The 18,950-nt window shown below is 42.1% G+C and overlaps 1 protein-coding gene across 6 annotated transcripts in view; it reads left to right on the top strand.

Annotated features, from left to right (window-relative positions):
• Window positions 1-18,950, top strand: part of DNAJB6 (DnaJ heat shock protein family (Hsp40) member B6) — an 87,630-nt gene that overhangs the window by 47,444 nt on the left and 21,236 nt on the right. For 4 of the 6 annotated variants that reach the window (XM_049863473.1, XM_049863472.1, XM_049863476.1 and 1 more), the window contains one exon: window positions 8,957-18,942. In XM_049863473.1, coding sequence (XP_049719430.1) covers window positions 8,957-9,270 — 314 coding nt within the window. In that variant the 3' untranslated portion in view covers window positions 9,271-18,942. Of the gene's footprint in view, window positions 1-8,956; window positions 18,943-18,950 lie in introns of those variants that run through there. The other 2 variants (XM_049863478.1, XM_049863477.1) reach the window with 1 other exon arrangement.

Below are 18,950 nucleotides of genomic sequence, written 5' to 3'. Positions count from 1 at the left end.
GCGTTGAACTTACCACATGCAGTCCTCGTGAGCATTTTTTTGGGTGAAAGCCCTATTGAAAATGGTGTATTTTCATTACTTTAAACCATCGTTTTTGAAGGCCTAAGATCTGACTCTTCAAATAGACATATAACTTTGATTAGGTGAAATGTCAGTTGGGGCATAATAAAATTATTTCAATTTAGTAAATAATACTTAAACGATCATATGATCATTTTGAGCCCCCTACAGAGTGGCTGAGCCACTTACTTCAGGCCACACAGGTGGTACGTCCACAGCTAGAGCCCAGGCCCTCCAGCTCCTGGTCCCGGCACTTGTTTCTTTATTGTGTGGTGCTGTGACTGCCAAGATATTTAATTTTTAGGAAGTTAAAAAAGTTTGATAACCTCTTCCTTGTTTTAAAATTGAGGCAAGGTAAACCAATTCTGATTGTATGAGAACAGTTCCTTTCTTAGAAGCTCACCGTTGCATCAGCATTACTTAGAAGCAATTGCGGGTGTGATATACTCTAAATTATTCCCACAGTTACTGTGGGCCATGTAATCACGGGTTCCTTAGCCTCTAAAGGGAGAAATGCTGATTTCCTTGCGGCGTTCTCAGGTTTCTGTGATAACCCACAGCGACATTTCTCTTTAATGGGTCTTTTCCGTTCTTCTAAACTGCTTCAACATACATTGTCACGTTCAACCCTGTTAGCTGCGTATTGTTCTTATTTTAAAGGTAAGGAAAGTGAAACCTCAAAGAAATACGAGACTTCCTCTGATTCTCACCGCTGCCTGTGTGGCTGGGCAGTGTGGCTGCGCAATGCAGCTGCCCCTGATCCTTACTACCAGCCCGTGGCAAGCAGTGCTGGGGACCTGCTGAAGTCACGGCTCCAGCGTCAGCGTTGCCACTAGTGGTGCCGTGTGGTTGCGTTTGTCTACACTCTTGGTACTGCCTACTTTTGATATTTCTTGTTCAGTTCTGTATGACTTATATACCTCCTCCCTTACTGTTAGCTTGTTTAAAATTGCTTGTAATGTAGGCCAGTTTCCATTTGGTGAAAGTGTTATGTGTACTTTTAATTTCTGAAGAAACCAAAGATACTTGGCAGTGAAGCCAGGTGTTATTGATAGGTAATACATACCATCCATTTTAACTTAGAGAATACCAGGAACTTCAGAAGCTCCACCTTTGCCATGGTAGTTGGATGGCACCATCATTCAAGAAGTGTGACGAAAACAGGCATGGAAAGCATCCATGGAATTCTGTGAGTGCTAAATGCAATGAGGCAAGAAGCTCGTCTTCAGTGAACCAGCTTGTAGGATTTGTGTCGTTAGGGACAAGATCTCACTTTAAAACAATTGTTTTTATCTTGAAGGAAGTAGAATTTTCAGTCCATTTCTTCAGTAACAGGTGACCTAAAGTGGACATTGTTGATTCTGATTTTAAAAATATGTAACGCTCAGTATGTTGTTGCTTATTTGAAGTAAGCTTCTTTTTGGCCCAATAATTTTTGCTTGGTTAGAATAAACAGGTATATTGTCTTAGTTCAGAGCAGCTCATTTTCCTTACTGCAAGATTTTCTTGCCAAGGAAAACCATTTTTGGTTTACATCATATGCACTGTTCTCCTCTGCTGGAGATCAACAGTTTAGAAACTTAAAAGAACTTCCCATCCCCCTTTTGTCATCAGGCTTTTGGTCTACTTTGTGTTACTGTGCTAACCAAATTAGGAACCAGAATTTTTTTTTTTCTTTGGTAATGGGACTCCTTATGGAAAGATGGTATTTGATGCTGTCTGAATTCTTACTAGCCGGTTCTCGCTGCCAGAGAATCCAGGGAAAGGCTTGTGTTGTTTTGTGGGGGTCCTGGCCAAGCTAAGAGGTCTACGTGGTGACAGCAATTAATTGGATTCTGCTGCTTCAGCATCTGCAATTTAATAGTAGGTTTTCCTTTCTGAGGAAACCCTGGTGGCATAGTGGTTAAGTGCTACAGCTGGTAACCAAAGGGTCGGCAGTTCGAATCCGCCAGGCGCTCCCTGGAAACTATAGGGCAGTTCTACTCTGTCCTGTAGGGTCGCTATGAGTCGGAATTGACTCGACGGCACTGGGTTTGGTTTTTGTTTTCGGTTTTCCGTTCTAAACTTCAGGGTGCATCGCTGGATGCTGGGGTAGGAAGGGGATAAGGGAGCAGAAGAATATAGCAAAGAAATGTAACCCAGCGGCTACATTTTCTAAGCTTATGAGACCATTTGCATTCGTAGGGTTAGGAATTAGTGATTTTTGCTCTATTACATATTATTTTTAAAAGGTGTAGTTTAATGGTTATTTGTTTAAATATCAAACGGTAGTTTACCTATACCTTTATATGGTTTGAAACCTTCCTCAACACAAGAGGACAAACTAAATCCTAGAAACTTAAGCATAAATTTGTCTAGCTCGTGAAGTAGATTTATTTGGGTGGCATGGCCCGTAGATCCTACAAAATGCCGAGTGTCTCAGACTTCAGGCACACTGGAAGCAATGAGGGTAGAAATACGGAGTGTAGCATGTTGGGGAGAACTGGGAAGCAGAGAGGGATGTATTGTGGAGTAGTGTGTGAAATTTGCATAAATTAAAGCAAGCTTTTTGAGAGCAGCTTTGTTTTTGTGAGCTCCTTGGAGCCCTCAGACCATTTTGCAGTTGTTTTATTTCTGTGGGATAACTTGATAAACTCAGTGAGTTCCTTAAAGCCACTTTTGCATGCAAGTCCTATTCCAGGGTTTGTGTAAGGGCTGCTTTTTTTCAAATCCTAGGCCAGCAGACAGGAAGATCCTGTCTAGTGAATTCTCACAAACTCTTTGAGATTTATTTTCTCGTATAAGCAGCCTCAGCTCCCTCCTTCACCATGGTGAGTTAGAGGACAGTAGACCAGGATAAAGGTAGTCTAGTAGTATCCCAGGTTACTCTCTGTGGGGGCTTCAGAATTAATTTCATGTCATTCCTTGGCCTGTATGTGTGCCGTCTCTGTGGTGCTGTCTGCCTCAAAGGCATAGAGCCAGCCCTACTTTGACTTTGCATCACTTTCCTGGCTGAACTTTTAGGTTTGAGACATTTAGAACTGCCTTAGTGAAGCCCTAACAGGTGTGCTTGGTGCAGTGGTTCATTATTGGGGTGCACATTACAGTTACAGTTAACTAGTCACCTTTGTAGACTCTCCATGCCAGTTTGCATCTTAAACCAATTAAATCAGAACTTGCAGCAGAACCTAGGCCATCAGTATTTCTAAAGCTTCCTACCTAGGTGATTATGGTGTGTAGACAAGATTGAGAACTGACAGCAGCTTGTTGTTATTTTAAGATGCCACTTGGATCTGGGGGCAGAAATCTGGTGGCAGGGAAGCATTGTTAGAACAAGAAAGGTTATTAGATAATACTTGTTCCAAGACGTTTTCACAACTCTTCTGATTTTGTCCATGTGCCTCTAAGTGCAATATCACTACTCTCCTTACCCACTTACCCTTTTCTTCTCATTTCTCTTGCTCAGAGTTGTAGGAGGCTGTCTGATAAATTCAGGCATTTAGCAAGTGAAAACTTAGGAGCAGCGGGTCTTGAGCAGTCTTGAAATTTTGGAGAACCAGAGCCTGCCAGAGTGTTTTTGGTCCCGAATGGTTAAAATGATTGCAGTTGATCTTGCTGTTATCCTTCTTAAAACAATGGTATTCCTTTCTTTAGACATGCTTAAGAAAAAAAAAAAAAAGTTAAGTAGTACGTTTATGTCACCAGCAGCTCGATTATCAGTTTTGGGAATTGTGGCCTCCTGTTTTCTAAAAACACCTGTCAGTAGTACTGTGCTATGCATTTAGTATGTCCAAAAAGAGTGCTTGAATGAATGGATGGCTGCTGAGTGATTCTTTCCAGAAAATGTCCAGTGAGGATTTTGGATAAGGAAATCACTTAAACTGACTTGATTGTCCTTGAATAATACATGCCCATCTTCAAAACATGAGAATTACTGACTTGGGGCAAGGAATGGCAAGTCCAAAGGAATTTATAAAATGACGTGGTGGTGATGGTGGGTTACAGTTGGGGTGATACGTAGAGATTATATTTGCCCTCCCTAAGGAGCAGTCTACTTGGGTAAGTAAGATACTGTCGTATGGAAGAGTTAGGTGCTAAATTATGTGTGTTCCTACCACTTGTTTCAAAAAGGGTTACTATGGAGACTAGAGAACAGTAGCTTTCAACCCCAGCTGCATGCTGTAATCCTTGAGAATTCCCACTGTAGTCCAGTAGGAGTTGAGACAAAGGAGTTCTGGCTTCCCAGAGGTGAGACCAGCAGCCTGAATGTTGAAGAGGATTTGCATAGGATGAGAGGATTGGGGACGGAGAATTTCCCTAGTAAGAGAAGCAGCTCAGGTAAGCATTCAGAGACCTATTAAGTTAGTCTTAAAGCTTTCCATTGGGCAGTAATAAGTAAGGAATAGGTGAGTTGGGGCCGTAATGATGGGACTTACAGGTAAAAATTGCAGTGCTACTTAATGATGGTGTATCCTTAAATTACTGGGATGATCTAAGGCCTTTGGCTTTTTCCCCTTTAGAGACAAACTTTATATATTGCTCCATGGTTACCCTGAATTCTAAAATTAAGTAATCTCTCCAGCCATTTGAATACCTTCTTAATGCCAAGTGTATCATAAGAAATACAAAGTCTTCACCCAAAACAGGTATCTGTCTAGTTTGGGGAAATAACAAAAAGTTAACCCATAAACGTTCAATGTGTATATTTGATCCATTTGTCTATTTGGTTTCAAAATATCAAGCTTAACGTCATAGCATTTTATTTTCTATACAGTAAGTAAACACAACACTTACAAAACAATTCCGAAAGCCAGCCTGTTTCCGTGCATCGTAGGCATGGGAAAGATAGATAGCTTACTTAGTACAACCTGTGATGGTAGAAGCCACATCCAAAGGCTGATTTTTCTTAAGTAGATTATGGCTTGCCTAGCCCCAGATGGACCCAGCCAAACTCTCGAGATGCAAGAAACTGAAAACGTTTGTCCATCAGTATTGTTTTAACTTGTAAACTAGCTCCACCAAAGACCAAGTAATAGAGAAGAACCAGATGACAGGCTTGCCATACACTGGAAATGAGGAAAACAAAAACCAGCAGTTACCTATGCAGATTCAGGTTTGATTCTTAAAGCAGGGGAGGTAAGTCTCAACTTGTAGTTGCAGCTGTGTGTGCAGAATTATGAATGACAAATAGTTGTTGGAGACTGAGCCGGGAGCATTCCACCTCTTTCTCGTGGAATACGACTGAATGAATGGTAGGGAAGGCTTGGTCCTGAGTTGACTTGAAATATCTGAGACTTCATGGCTGCTAGTGAGGTAAGTGCGATGAGGTAAAGAGGGCTGCCCCCAGCTCTGCAGTAAATCACAGTTGGAAGGTTGTAATGCTCACACTCCACTTAAATCGAAGGGCATCATTATTGACAAAACCAAAGTGGATTTTAAAAATACTGAATTTAGTATTCAGTCTGTCATATACCTAAAGCTTAAAAAATCTTTTTCTTAAGTACTACACTTTACTTGGCAAAGTATAATTTTTAAAAATTGCATCAGAATTTTTAGGTGCTTTTTCTTCTGCCGAGAAGGCAGGGGATGGGCTAGGAGACCTTCAAAGCTTTGAACCCAAGGAATCTGAACATTTTTAGTCCGTGTTCTACGCTTCCTGCTTTTATTTACATGGGATCCAATTTCTTTTTCCTTCCAAGGTGGAAAGAAGCTGATCATATGCCTTGGGTAATGTTTAATGCTAAAAGCATTTCTCCTTGGTTTCTGGGGTGACTGTTTGCCAACCATAGGGTGCCTAGTGACGGGGCTGTGACTCATCACCAGGGGGACACATGAATCACAGGATGCAGCCAGGTGAGCGCACGGAAACCTCACAGCCAAAACCTCTCTCCCGCTCCTCTCCCCCCTTCAGTTTCCTGGTATACTTTTGAAGTAAAATCCCGAACGGTCAGTTTTAAGAGCCATGTAACAGTAATTTTCATTACACCGTGGATCCCACTCCCTCACAGGGCTCCAGGTAGTTGGGAACATACCTGTGTTTTATTGACTGTGATGCTTAATGCTGGGTATTGCATTTCACAGAAGCCCCGGGGGGGCGGGGGGTGAAACTGCCCCCTAATTGCTATGGCAGCTTTTGACATGGAATTCAACCTTCCCCAGGAAACCTTTTTGATCTTCCCTTAAGCATTTCCCTCCCGCTGACAAGGATATTCAGTAGTGCTCTGTATATGGTTTTTTGATGCCTAAGTTCAAACCTGTGATACCCTTCATTTTGCTTGTTAGTTTTCCTTTACTCAGCAAAGCCAGAGAATTGTAGATTTGTGAGGGTCTTTGAAATCACCCAGACCAAATTGCTTATTTTTTTACAGGTGAGGAAACGGTCTGTGAGTGAAGTACTTACCCAAGATCAAAAAGACAGTCAGTCAGGTCTAGTGCTTCTGTTTCCTCTCAGCTCAGTAATGAGATTTGATTTTGAGACAAATGCAGTGAGTTCCTATTCTCTTGGTGCAGTACACCTTGTCAGGGCTTCTCAAGCAGGGTGCGGGAGGACTTGTGGCATGGGATATTAAAAATGTGGTTTGGACAATAGTGACATCTGTGAATGTCGTGTATAGGGTCACCAATCACTTCCTCTCAGCTTGTATGACCTGCTGGCACTGCTGAAAATAATTTGTAGTTATTTTGTTAAATGGCTCCCAAAATAACAACTGTTGCTTTTTATGTTCAAATGGTGGGGAGGTATGATTGGTATAAAAGATGAAAAATTGAGACCTGTTAATAAGTCGAGTCTTTGTCTTCAGTGGTGCAGTGTCTGAATTCTAGACAACAGTGGGACACATCTGTTGAGCACCTGCTGTGCTCAGTGCTGTAGGGGATTCAAAGGTTTTAATAAACTTAACACCCTCCTCTGACCAACTTGACACTTAATTTGGAAAACCTCTAACCATTGAAACCTCTAATTTAGAAGACCTCTGAGCCCCGGAATATGTGTTACATGGAGTCTTAGTATTTCTCAGAAATTGATTTCTGTACTTTGTGTGGTTGTAGGAGATACTCTGTAGGAAAGCTGTCCTTTTCACCTGTGGTCACTATCATGCTCTCCAATGGCCAGTGCTTCTTGGAGGAGCTGAGAGCCAGATTTCATTTGAGGGCCAGTCGTTTCAGTTCAGAAATTATTGTATTGATGAGGTGTAGCTTAATAATGCTGAAGGCTTAGTTTAAGCTAGGCCTCCTGAGGGCAGGCCCTTTTTTCCCCAGCATGGTACCTGACACTCAGGTCCTAATCAGTGGTATACAAATAATTATAATATAAAAAATTACATTTATTTCTTTTTACATTTCATTTCAGGAGTATTTAAATCAGCAAATACTCCTTTGTATAATGGCTGGGGGAGAGCCAGTAAATGGGGAGAAACTTTGTATTGTGAAGAATAAGACTGCTGTGGGCTGGTGCTCTGCCTCAGTGACTTTCCAGATCACTTTCTTGTTAAGTGCTGTCGAATCGGTTCTGACTCATAACAACCTCATGGACCTCAGAATTAACTGCCGCAGTCCTGCACCATCCCCACCATCGTTGCTCTGTTTGAGCCCGTTGTTGTAGCCACTGTGTCAGTCCATCTTATTGAGGGTCTTCCCCTTTTTTGCTGACCCTTTACTATACCGAGCGTGATGTTCTCCTCCAGGGACTGGTCCTCCTGATAACGTGTCCAAAGTAAGTGAGACCAAGTCTCACCATCCTCGCTTCTAAGGAGCGTCCTGGCTGCACTTCTTCTAAGACAGATCACTTTCTTAGGGCCCAGAATATTAAGCACTAGGCGTAATGATCTGGTATTTAAAAGGCGTTTGACAACAGCTGCTCATTAGAAGATAGACAGGAATTTCCTTCTCTGCTCCTAAGGAATGGAATTTTTAAGAGGTACGAAGAATTCTGCCCCTTTTTGTTTTACTGTTCACGTCAGGTGGATAGTTCACAATTCTAGTATTGGAGTTCTAACTGCTTTTTTCTTCTATATCCATGATGTGACTGCCAGCCAGAGACTTCCAGAGAATCAAAGGTGAAATCAGTAAATATTATGATTCGTTTCCTTATTTTATTCCTAGTATCCACCCAATGTCCAAAATTTTTTTCTATTTTCAAAGGATTAATAGAAATAAAATTTAATACCAAATATGTTTTGACTGCGTATGTGATGCTATATAGATGACAAGCACATAAGCCTGCTTAGCTGAGAACTTCTAGTACATCTGCTAGGAATGGACTGGGAAACAAGCATGTAATTTGATAGGATAGCTTGATATATACAAATCTTGCAGAAGTTTTGTTTCTCAGAGGCCATCACCTCTACTAAAACATGCATGTTTTTATGTCTGATGGGGATGTAATATCGTCTCTGCCAGTCAGTGCGCACAGATCCTAGAATTAAAGCTGTATGGAAGTGAAATCTCTGGGTTCAGTGCGTTCTTTTCCAGGAAGAGACCATTAGATTGACTTTTCACAACAAATTTGTCAAGAATTGCCATCCTTGACAATGATTTTGATAGTATATAATCACTCTAGGAAAAGATCCAAGTCAGTTGTGCCTTTGTAAGTCATTTCTGTGCCATAAGGGGTGTGGTTGGTGAGCTGTTTATTGCTGTAGCAGAGATACATTTGACTTTCAGAGGACTTTTTTCTCTTTTCCTTCTGGAAGGCAAAGCACAGGTCCCGATAGTGCAATTGATGCAATGAGATCATTTTTTTCTTCTCCTGCTGCAGAAATGTGGTTGCTGTGGTAGTTGATGGTGATCGTCTGGGAATATGTGATTACCCTTTAGCTTCAAAACCAGAGAAGTATAATTTCCATTGCCTTTGAGTGGAGTGACAGCTGTTCGCCGTTTTGCCAAGCTCATGTTCCCCTCTTGAATTATATGCTTTCAGGTGTGGCTGACGAAGACGCCTTTGCAGAAGAATGCAGGCGAAGAGGACAAAATGCCCTGCCCTCCCAGTCGGCCAGTGTCCGCTCACAGAAGTCTCACAGACCCGCTGCCTTACCCAAACATGGATCTCACTATATTTGTGAGGACGATGATGAGCAAGAGAGACCTCGGGTCACCAGCAGCTGGGATCCCTCCGTGTTTTCTGCAGGTGTGCAAAGGGAAACTAATGTGGAGCATACCAAAGGCGACGCTTCCCTTAATTCACAAGGAAAAAGAGGACAGAGAGCATCCCTGTGCTGCTGTGTCCTGACCTGAACAGGGTGAGATCGGGGGAAGTTGTGGGGAAAGAGCAGATCAAAGGCTGGTGAGGAGAATGGGTAGGAGGTTCGTATGCTCCCTTGCTCATTCACCTCCCAGGACGTCCTTCAAGTAATCTTTTAACTGCAGTGGCTCAAAGCTTCCCCCACAATTAAAATGGGGTCACAGTCTTCTATGTGTATGAAGTGTATTGTTGTCTTGGGCAAAGGTGCTAATTTTACCTTAAATGCTCCCAGATTCTGCCTTTTATAACTTTTAATTTAGTGCTTACAATCTCTCTAACTTACCCCTGACACATGCCCCAGAGGGCAATCACCAGGGGCAGAAGGTGAAAAACAGGTGAAATTGTGCACTACAGATAGTAAGTAAGCACAGGTAAGCTGGTGTGTACCTTGCTTATTGAGTTATCCGTCCCTGCCAATCACCACCTCTTGCTAGCCTATCCAGGAAAGGGCATGCAAGTGGACAAGGATTCTTCATAAGATGTAGCCTGGGACCAGGCTCTCAGTAGAAAGCTTATATATGACTAGTGGACAATTTGTGGAATCTCAGTGCCAAAACGATTTGTATTTGTTTTCTACCCTTCCCACCCTTAGGTGTTCAATTTTACCTTCTTCAGCCTTCATTTGTGTTTGGTTCAAAACAAAACAGAAACCCCCCCCATCAGAGTCAGATCCTATTGAAAAAGTTTGGTTTGTGCTGATGGACTATACAGTCAAAACATAAATGAAGTTTGAAACCTTGAGCCTCCTTCCAGCTCTGGCAGGTGCTGCAGGTGCTAATGACCCCGTTTATCTACAGCCTGAGCTGTGCCCTGTCCAGGTGCCGGACTGTAGATTTCTTAGAGAGCACACGCACTGAGTTCACCATAGTCATCGCTGGATTATCTTTGAGGGTGTCGTTACGCATATACGTTTGAACATGACTGAGCTCTAAAGCCAAATGTAAATTTTGCTTGAATTAATTCATTGGTTTGAAGTACCCGTTCCCATCACTCGAAGTAGCGGAGTTGGCCGTATCGGATTGTGTTTTGGAGAAATGTATTGATACTCGTGCTTGCTTTTAGGTATAGGTAATGCAGTTAATTCTGTGGATTTAGGGCAAAACGATATTGTCTAAACAGAAAATTAAAAGAATGAGGGTTTATTTGTTTCTTCTCCCAGAACTTTTTATGGGAAAATCAGTGCCTGAAAGTCCCTTAATGTCGGTCCTTCTTAGACAAGGCAGAGTTTCTGTATTCATCCCTTGCCCTGGTCGTATGTTAGGTTTTGAGGTGGGCAGTAACAGCAGTGGTCTGCTCTGGTGCACGTCTTCCCCACCTGTAGGTGTGGGGCTTTGTGACGGTAGACAGGTAGCCAACTGCTGTGTGCCGCAGACACCACTAGGCTCTGTGTGGAGACATGGCAATGAAAATAGACGGACGATTTGGAGATAGTAGCCTTTTCGTGTGTGACAAATGGACAGTAGAGGCATGTGTGAAATGCAGAGTGAATTTAATTCTGCACAGAATGGGCTTGAGAAAGTTTTCCCAGGAGTTACTGTCGGCTCCTGGTACTGAGGATTTGAGGGTGGGTTTTGAGAAGAAAAAGGCAGTGTTATATTAAGGGGTCTTAGCAAGGGACAGGATAGTGCAGGGTAGTGGATTTAATGTCCTCAAACAAATGCTGTATGAGTCGTCATTAAAGGGCCAAGTCTGTTTAGTTTGGAAGGACACCGTAACCTGGCATGCTACGTCATAATTTCTCCAGCCCCCGAGAAGAGGGTATGTGGGTACTGGCCTGCCTGGAGGAGCCTTGTTTTAAACGTCTAGGAAACCTACTGGAATAGGAAGAGTAAACACTGCCAAGGGCACGTGATTATGTCAGAAGCAGATGTGGGCTTCTCAGCTGTGGACAATCTTTGTATAGAGTCCCAGACCCTGTGCCTGTTGAACGAGGGACTTGCTGCCCCAGCTGGGGGATTTGGGGAAAGTAGGTGTTAGGAATGAAAACAGAAAAAGTAATTCTTCCCCCTCAAATCGAGTTTTTGTGTCAGTCTTTTTCATCTGGCTTACTACTACATATTTTTTTCAAGTGGGGAAAACTGGTTAACTTGGGAATCCAAACTCAAATCCGTATACACTTAAGCTGAGCAAGGCACTAATTTCTCAGACTCTTCACTTGGCTGTAGATAAGGCTGACGTTCACCTTGTATTCCTGGATCTTTAGTCCTTCTACGTGTGTCTGGAGGCAGTCTCTCTTTTTTTGTTGTTTGTTTCCTTTTCTCAATCGTGTTGTGAGGCCTTTAAGAGAGTGATAAGGTAAAAGCATCAGGTTAGAAACATAATTTTCGTACAGATGCACAGTGAGTACGAGTTGAAGATTTCTGTTTAACTCACTGAGAATGACAAAGCTGCTTCAAAGGAAGATTCAGCAAACTGATATAGAGTAGAAAAAAGAATGTTGGGATAAAATTGCAAAGTTATGTGCTTTAAACTGATTAATCCTGACAGAGCAATAATACCATACGGAACCGGGAGGTTATCTTTTTCTACCAGCTCTACCACACAGAAGTCATTCTTCATACCTTATTAACCCAACTTCATGTCTGGGTACTACCTGATACTAAAGATGAGTTGAACAAAGTTCTCTTCCCACCTGGAGACTCATATTGAGACTTTCTTGAAATTCCCCAGTCACGGAAAACGGATGGTTTGGTCACCCTAGACTCAGATAACCCCTAGGCAGCCTTCTCTCTGCTCTAATGTGGCCTTGAAAAGTCATACAGTAATCTTTTTGCCTTATTTCCAAGTTTTGCATAATTTTTCTTAAACAGAAACACATAGTAGGGAACTTAGTTACCCTGGAAGTGTCGGGTAGCCGTGCTTCACCTATCAGACCAATCACCAGGCTGTAAAAGGGCTCTGCCTGACATCAGCACCCGTGAAGCTCCTTTCTGCTTGTTGAGTTACCATGAGATATGGACACACACTGTCCTGGTAGCTTCCAGAAGTGATTCTTCTAGGCTAAAAGTTAGCTCTCACTTGAGGTGCACTACTCACAATATCAGCTATATTGCTTACGGGAGAATGTCCTGGATCTGCTGTTCAAGATAACAGTGAGTGGTAATTTTATTTTCAGCTAGAGCGAGTTTATTGTTCAGGTAACTTGGTGGTGGAATGAAAATGTAATGCAGATTTGACTTGCTGGTATTTGACGTTTTATTGGATGTGCTATTACGTGAAATTGCTAACCTTCTTTAAAACTTGCTTTGTTTTATTTTAGAGGGTGGAGGCAATTGTATGGCATATTGGGTGTCACTTGGAACCAGAAAATCATAAAGTAAAATTTCAAAAAAGGATTACAGTATTTTTCATGTATGAATTCCACACATATTGTAGGTCCATCAAAAACATGTAACCATTAAAAAGGAGAATAAAATTATTCAACATGAAAAAAAATTCATGAATGACAGAATAAAATTGATCCTTTAACTCTTTTTTTATTTGAAGAAAGCACAACTTACCCAGGTATGCTGTAGAATGTTTCTCTTTTTCTAAACAAAGCATGGAACTTAGGGAAATAATGATTGGTGCTTAACCCTGTGGTTGGCTTTTGGCTGCTTGAAGTTTGTCTTTTTAATGAAACTGATTTATGTCTTTACACGTGTTTCTTTGTTGAGAGTTTCCAACAGTTTTTTAAAAGTATTTTTCAATGAAGGCCTTTAAAAAGAAAGTCATTGGTGTGAGAACTTTGTTAAAATAAGCCTGAAGGTTAACAGTTCTAGCGAAGGTCTATCACTGTTTAATAAATCCTGGACAAGCGAGAAGGAGGCAGTGGACAGAGGCGGCTCTGTGTGTTACTTCCCTGCGTGGTGCAAACATTTAAGCGCTTGACTACTAGCCAAAAGGCTGGCAGTTAAATCCACCCAGAGGTGCCTTAGAAGACAGGCCAGCGATCTGCTTCTAAAACCTCACAACCTTGAAAACCCTATGGTGCATAGTTCTACTCTACACATACGGGGTTGCCGTGAGTCGGAATCTACTCGATGGCAACTAACAACAAGTTCAGGTGAAAGGATGGTTTTTTTTTTTTCCTTTTTTAAACTTAAATTTAAAAAAATTTTAATAATATACCACAGTAATTCTACTGCATAATAATACACCAGAGTAATGGACCTGTGTGCCCACCACCACCGCAGCACTTACCAGCTCCTGGCCAGTCTTGTTTCATTTGCACTCTTAACTCACAGCCCCCAACTTCATATTATTTTGAAGGAAATTCCAGACAACACAGCATTTTATCTATAATACCGGGGTATTTGCTTCTAAAGATGAGGATGCATTTTGGATCATAACTGTAACACTACTATTATCTTTTAAATTGTGTTAAAACAAAACTGCCAATTTAGCATTTTTTACACATACAGTTCAGTGAGGCTGGTTATGTTCGTCATGTTGTGCAACCTTCACCAATATATCGTAACTATTTTAAAATTAAAAATAACACCAGAAAGGATGATTATTATTAGTTTTTTTAATACGCACATATTCCTTTGTTTCAGGCTAGGGACCATGGCTAAGACTTGTTTTGCTGAATGTTAGGCATCTGAAACAACCACATCTTTGGGTAGGAAATCAAATATGCTTTGGTTTTGAACTTAATTTACCTCAAGGTTTATGAGGGCGTACTGTGGCATGAGCCACGTCTTAAGGCAAAGAGCTTCCAGAAAGACCTGGTTTGAAGAAAGGAAAGCTTGCGTGGTGTGCTGGCTGTTTCTGGCAGTCTCGCCTGTGGGCCACCCCTCCTTCCAGTTAATTCCTACACTGTCCCTCACGTACTTTGCATTTCACAACCTAGCTTCCTTCCTGTCACCCAGGATGCTCCAGACCTGCCTGGTTAGGCAAATCCTTTTGTACCGCAGCCCCTTCCTTTGGAGTGTGAAGAATTTAGAATGAGCCAAGTTCTTAATACATGAATTGGTATACATTCAGTGGATACAGAGGTCAGGTATTGGAACTGGAAAATCACATAGTTTTAAAACCAAAAGACAGCTCAAGTTTTTCTCTTTTAAAGTACTTGTATTCTTGGTCCCTTCCATTTACCCAGATAATTAAGTTTATTTTTATTTCATTTCTTTCAATTTGAGACTGTTACTAAAAATACAATTTATATCTTGGGCCTTTTTGAGTTCAACGACAGAAGTATTTCTGTTAAACTTCTTTTTTTTTTTTTTCTTGTTTGCTTTTATTTTTAATAAGATTTCGAAGGACCTTTGCTAAGTAGAGAGTGGGCCCTAGGGATAAATTAAAACTTCTTTTTCTCAGTTCAACTCCAGGTACTTATTTCCATAGTGAGGAGAGAGTTCTGATCACCTAGAGGTACTTGGGTGCCGTGGTGGCACAGTGGTTAAGAGCTTGGCTGCTGTTCCAGAGGTCGGCAGTTTGAATCCACCAGCCGCTCCTTGGAAACCCTATGGAGCAGTTCTGCTCTGTCCTGTAGGTTTGCTCTGAGTTGGAATTGACTCAGTGGCAATGGGTTTGGTTTTTCGTTTTTTTTTTTTTTTTTTTTTTTTTAAGAGGTACTTGATCAAGGTGTTACTACTTGTACTAAAACTGTGTAAAATGGTTAATTATTTGAAAGAAAAAAAAACTTGATGGAAAGGGATAATTTAAAGTCTGTATCTTTCTTACCTGAGTCTATTTTGAGTTGTTCCTGGTAAGTTTAAGGATCCACTTAGCCAAACAGTGAACATCCAGCATGCTCAGGAGGACACCCAAAACATTTCATATCGTCCTTCCGGCCTTCTGGCCTGTGTGCCTGTGCACAGCTGCCATCCCCACAGGCGAGGCACCTGGGGGACGGGCAAGTGTGCACCAACTCACATGCCCTGGAATTCTGTCATTTGTGCTGAAAATCCTTTAGTTTGTCTGAAGGTATTATTCGGTGGTCTTACAATTCAAAATGCCTCCTAGGATAAGTAGCGTAATAATAAATTGTACTGAGGAATTAACTCCTCAGCTTCTCTATGCTGTGGCCGTCAGACGGTCTCCTGGGTGAATTGTGCGAAAATCCAATTTTCTTGATAGGCGCTGTCTGGTAAATTACTTTGGTCTCTGGCCCTCATATTCCAGGTTTATTCAATGAAGGGGCTTTGAGGTCCCTTCGATCAAATGTTAGGACTTTATGACAGGAGACAGGGGTGTAGGTGCTCAAGTGGAGGTCAGAGACCCTACAGACTTGCTCTGTGGTTCAGTCATGGAGAGAGGTAGGGGAGGAGCCTCCCTGCTCCTGCCAAGGCCCCCCTCCACCAGGAGGCCTTCCACCTGCCGGTCTACCCCCTCTCTTTCCTCAGTTCCAGGAGAGGTTTTTGGGAAGCATTTCCTGGTCCTTTTGCTGCCACTGTCCTCAAGCTTTTCCACCCTTTGGTGGTCATCACTGAGTTTGAGCATGACAGCTGAGTTAAATGACTGGCCCGTCACACATCTTGGTCACAGGACCATGCAGGGAGTGTAGGTAGAAAGCACTTTAATTTTCTTACTTCCTCCTGGATTGACTTTCGGAGCCTCGGGAAAGTAAATGGAGTGAAAGATCAATCAGCTAGTGGTAGGTTAGTCGGTTTTTTCCTCTTTTTTTTTTTGGTAAGTGTAATTGAGTCTGCTGGGAGTAAGAGTGGCCCCCCTCATGTCTCTGTGTGGGAAATCTTAACAAAAATTCCACTAAGATGAGCCAGCCAGGAAGCCACTGTGGTTTGATATCTCTGTCTTACCTCCTAGTTCTTGACTTCAGCCCCATAATCAATTGGGTTTCCAGATAATTATACATGAGGGCTTTTTAATGTAATTCACTATTAATGTTAATGGAGTCATCGACGTCCTTAGCTTGCCATTATTTGTAAATTTCTTCCTTCTTTGAAAATCACTTAACCTTCACTTGGTGACTCAAAGCTGAACTTGGGAACTAATTACAGAAACAATTCATTTTGGAGGTTTTCTCCACTAAAGACACATCTGGGACCAAATATAGATTTTCCTTGATGTCACCCTCCATTTGTATCTATTGTCTTTTAATGAAGGAGCTCTGGTGGAGTAGTGGTTATGGTGCTCAAATGCTAACCAAAAGGTCAGCGGTTCAAAGCCACCAGCGGCTTGTCAGGTGAAAGATGTGGCAGTCTGCTCGCATAGAGATTTACAGCCTTGGAAACCCTACGGGGCCGCTATGAGTGGGTGGGTCTTTCAATGACTAGATTTTAATCCGCGGAAGCAGTTTTGGCTTGAGCACCTGAAGCCTTCATTGTTAGTTTTTTTGTGGTTTAGTCACATATGAGACAAGCATGTAAAACTCAGCAAGATAGTTTCTTAGGGTCCCATCCAGGCCTAGGATATGGAGGGTCCAAAAAACATGGACAAGTACACAAACCAGGCTCTGTCCTGTCACAGTTTCAAGGTTAAAATAGTTCTGCGTTTGCTGCCTTGAAGGGTGTTATTTCTTGACCTTTCTTCTTCCCTTCTGTTGTTCTTAGCATCACCACCTTTTCTGAAGTGCACAGCCTTTTTGACCCCAGATTCTATACTAGAATCAGTTGCAGGAAGCTTCCAGAGAGTGGGATGAACAACCAGAAGTTGGGTCCTTTGAATATCCAAAGTTTTTATGGGTCAGCTTTTGTATTCCAGGGTTTGGAAGAGTTACTAGGAAGACAGGATAAGAAAAAAAGAGCTACTTTCCCCCAGTCTCTCACGGACACTTGCTTCAAGCCCAGATATTCTCCTTTCCCAGGGACATTAAGATCAGAAAGTAGCTTAGAATATTGATTTTCAACTTTTATCTTGGCTATAAAAGTAGGGGCCCTTGTTGCTGTCTCTGCCGTCCTAAGCCAGCACTGTGTTACTGTCTAATCCTTACTTAACTGTATGAGGTCAAGTTGCCTCCTGGGGCTGGGGCTTTGGAACAGCGGCCCTCAGTGGGCTTTTGCCCACAAGCTAACCCAATTCGTGGTGCATTGGTATCGGCTTACCTTAGCCATTTGTCTTTTTAGAACTCTGAGCCAACTTTCCTAAATGTATGGCTTAGAACAGTATTTTACAGGATATATATCCTATTATGCTATTCTAATAGGGCGGTTAAGACACAAAGATTGCATGGAAACCTGAGAAAAGTACAAGCTCCTACGTGCACACCTTGTAAATAAGTGCGGTGAGTGGTTGATGGGGACTAGTGAGTGTGGAATAGATCTGCATCTAATTAGATGAGACCTTGAGGGAGGCCATCAGAAGCCTTGTGTTTGTTTGAGGTACATGGAGTAACCATCACAGTTGGACAGGGTTGCAGTTGTTTCTGAGCAAAGGGCTCTGAATAGGGCTCCCTGCTTGAAAGGGCCTGAGTGTGTATTTCATTTCAGTCCCTTAACGTGAGTAAACCGTACTCAGTAGACTTTTCTATTGTAACAAAGGCAGGCGCCCTTGTTTAGTAACGTGATGGTCATTAGCCAAGCACAGGCATGTGTCCTGATGAAGTTACAAGTTGGCTGTATGCATTGGGGCCTACAAAACAACCCATCGCATTAAAACAAGAAACCTGGTCTACGTAGGGACTGAGATTCTACGATGAGGTGAGTTCCTAGGTGGGATGACTGAGTAGTCATGCCCGGTTACAGAGAGCTCAGTAACACATCTGAGTTCTGCCCGGACAGTAGACACAGGTGATTATGCTCCAGGTAGCTCCTTACAAGACAGTAACTGTAATTTTGAAATTTGAGAATGCTTGAACATGATCTTTTCAGCAGGCTTGGGGACCATGTGTTAAACCATAGGCCTGCAGTAACCCTCTCTTGGGTTCGTAATGTGTATTTCAATCAAGACATTTAAATTGGGCTCCTGTTCTTATGTTATCCACATGAAACATCAGTCCGATTTCCTGTCCTTGCTTGTGCAGCTTCACCGCCCAAATCAGTCTGTACTGATTGAGGGGAAAAACATTCTAAGTCATTTGCTGCAGATTAAAAGTCAGAGTTCTTTATTTCTGGCTTTTTGGACAAAATTTTCAGAGAGTGAATGTGCACTTTGTGACTTCGGCTAGGTAAGTCAGCCATGCACTTGTTGACTTCAGGCACATAAGACAGGGAGAATGAAAGGTTGTAGTCCCCAAATAAGACATGCAAAACTTTCTCCTGTGGCACCGCACAGAACCCATGAATGTGAGCCTGAACCACAGCGAGGCTCACACCTGCAGAGAGGGATCTGTGGCCTAGCCGGTGCTCTCAAACCCCGCCAGCAGATAGAGAGACAGCTCTGCCATCAACTAGGCTGCTAAGGAGGTTTTCTTTGCATTTTGAAGGTAGGACCAAGGATGCAGAGTCTGAGGACTTCTTGTTAGTAGTTAATTCAGCAGAGTTGGCTTCTTAAACCTTGCTGCTTAGGTGATAAAGGAAGCTGTTCTTAAAATGCTTAGCTGTGTTTGGCACATTACAGAAAGTAAGACTGGTTTTGAAGTTCTTTGAATAATATAAAGGTTTTTGATGTGTAATTTGAAAAGTCAATTCATGTTTTAATTTAGGTTTAGATGTAAAAGGATAAAGATGAAGATATGAGACTTTGTTTTTTTGCTTTTTTAACATTGGGGAATATTTAGAAAACACGTTTGCCTCTTAATGGGGAAACAGCTATTATTGTGAACAGTGTTTTACAAGCCATGTTTTCTTAG

This window comes from Elephas maximus, chromosome 20 (genome assembly GCF_024166365.1).
Source record: "Elephas maximus indicus isolate mEleMax1 chromosome 20, mEleMax1 primary haplotype, whole genome shotgun sequence".
Taxonomy (NCBI): Eukaryota; Metazoa; Chordata; class Mammalia; order Proboscidea; family Elephantidae; genus Elephas; species Elephas maximus.
The sequence above is the reverse complement of the archived record's forward strand: the minus strand, read 5'-3'. Positions and strand labels throughout refer to the sequence as shown.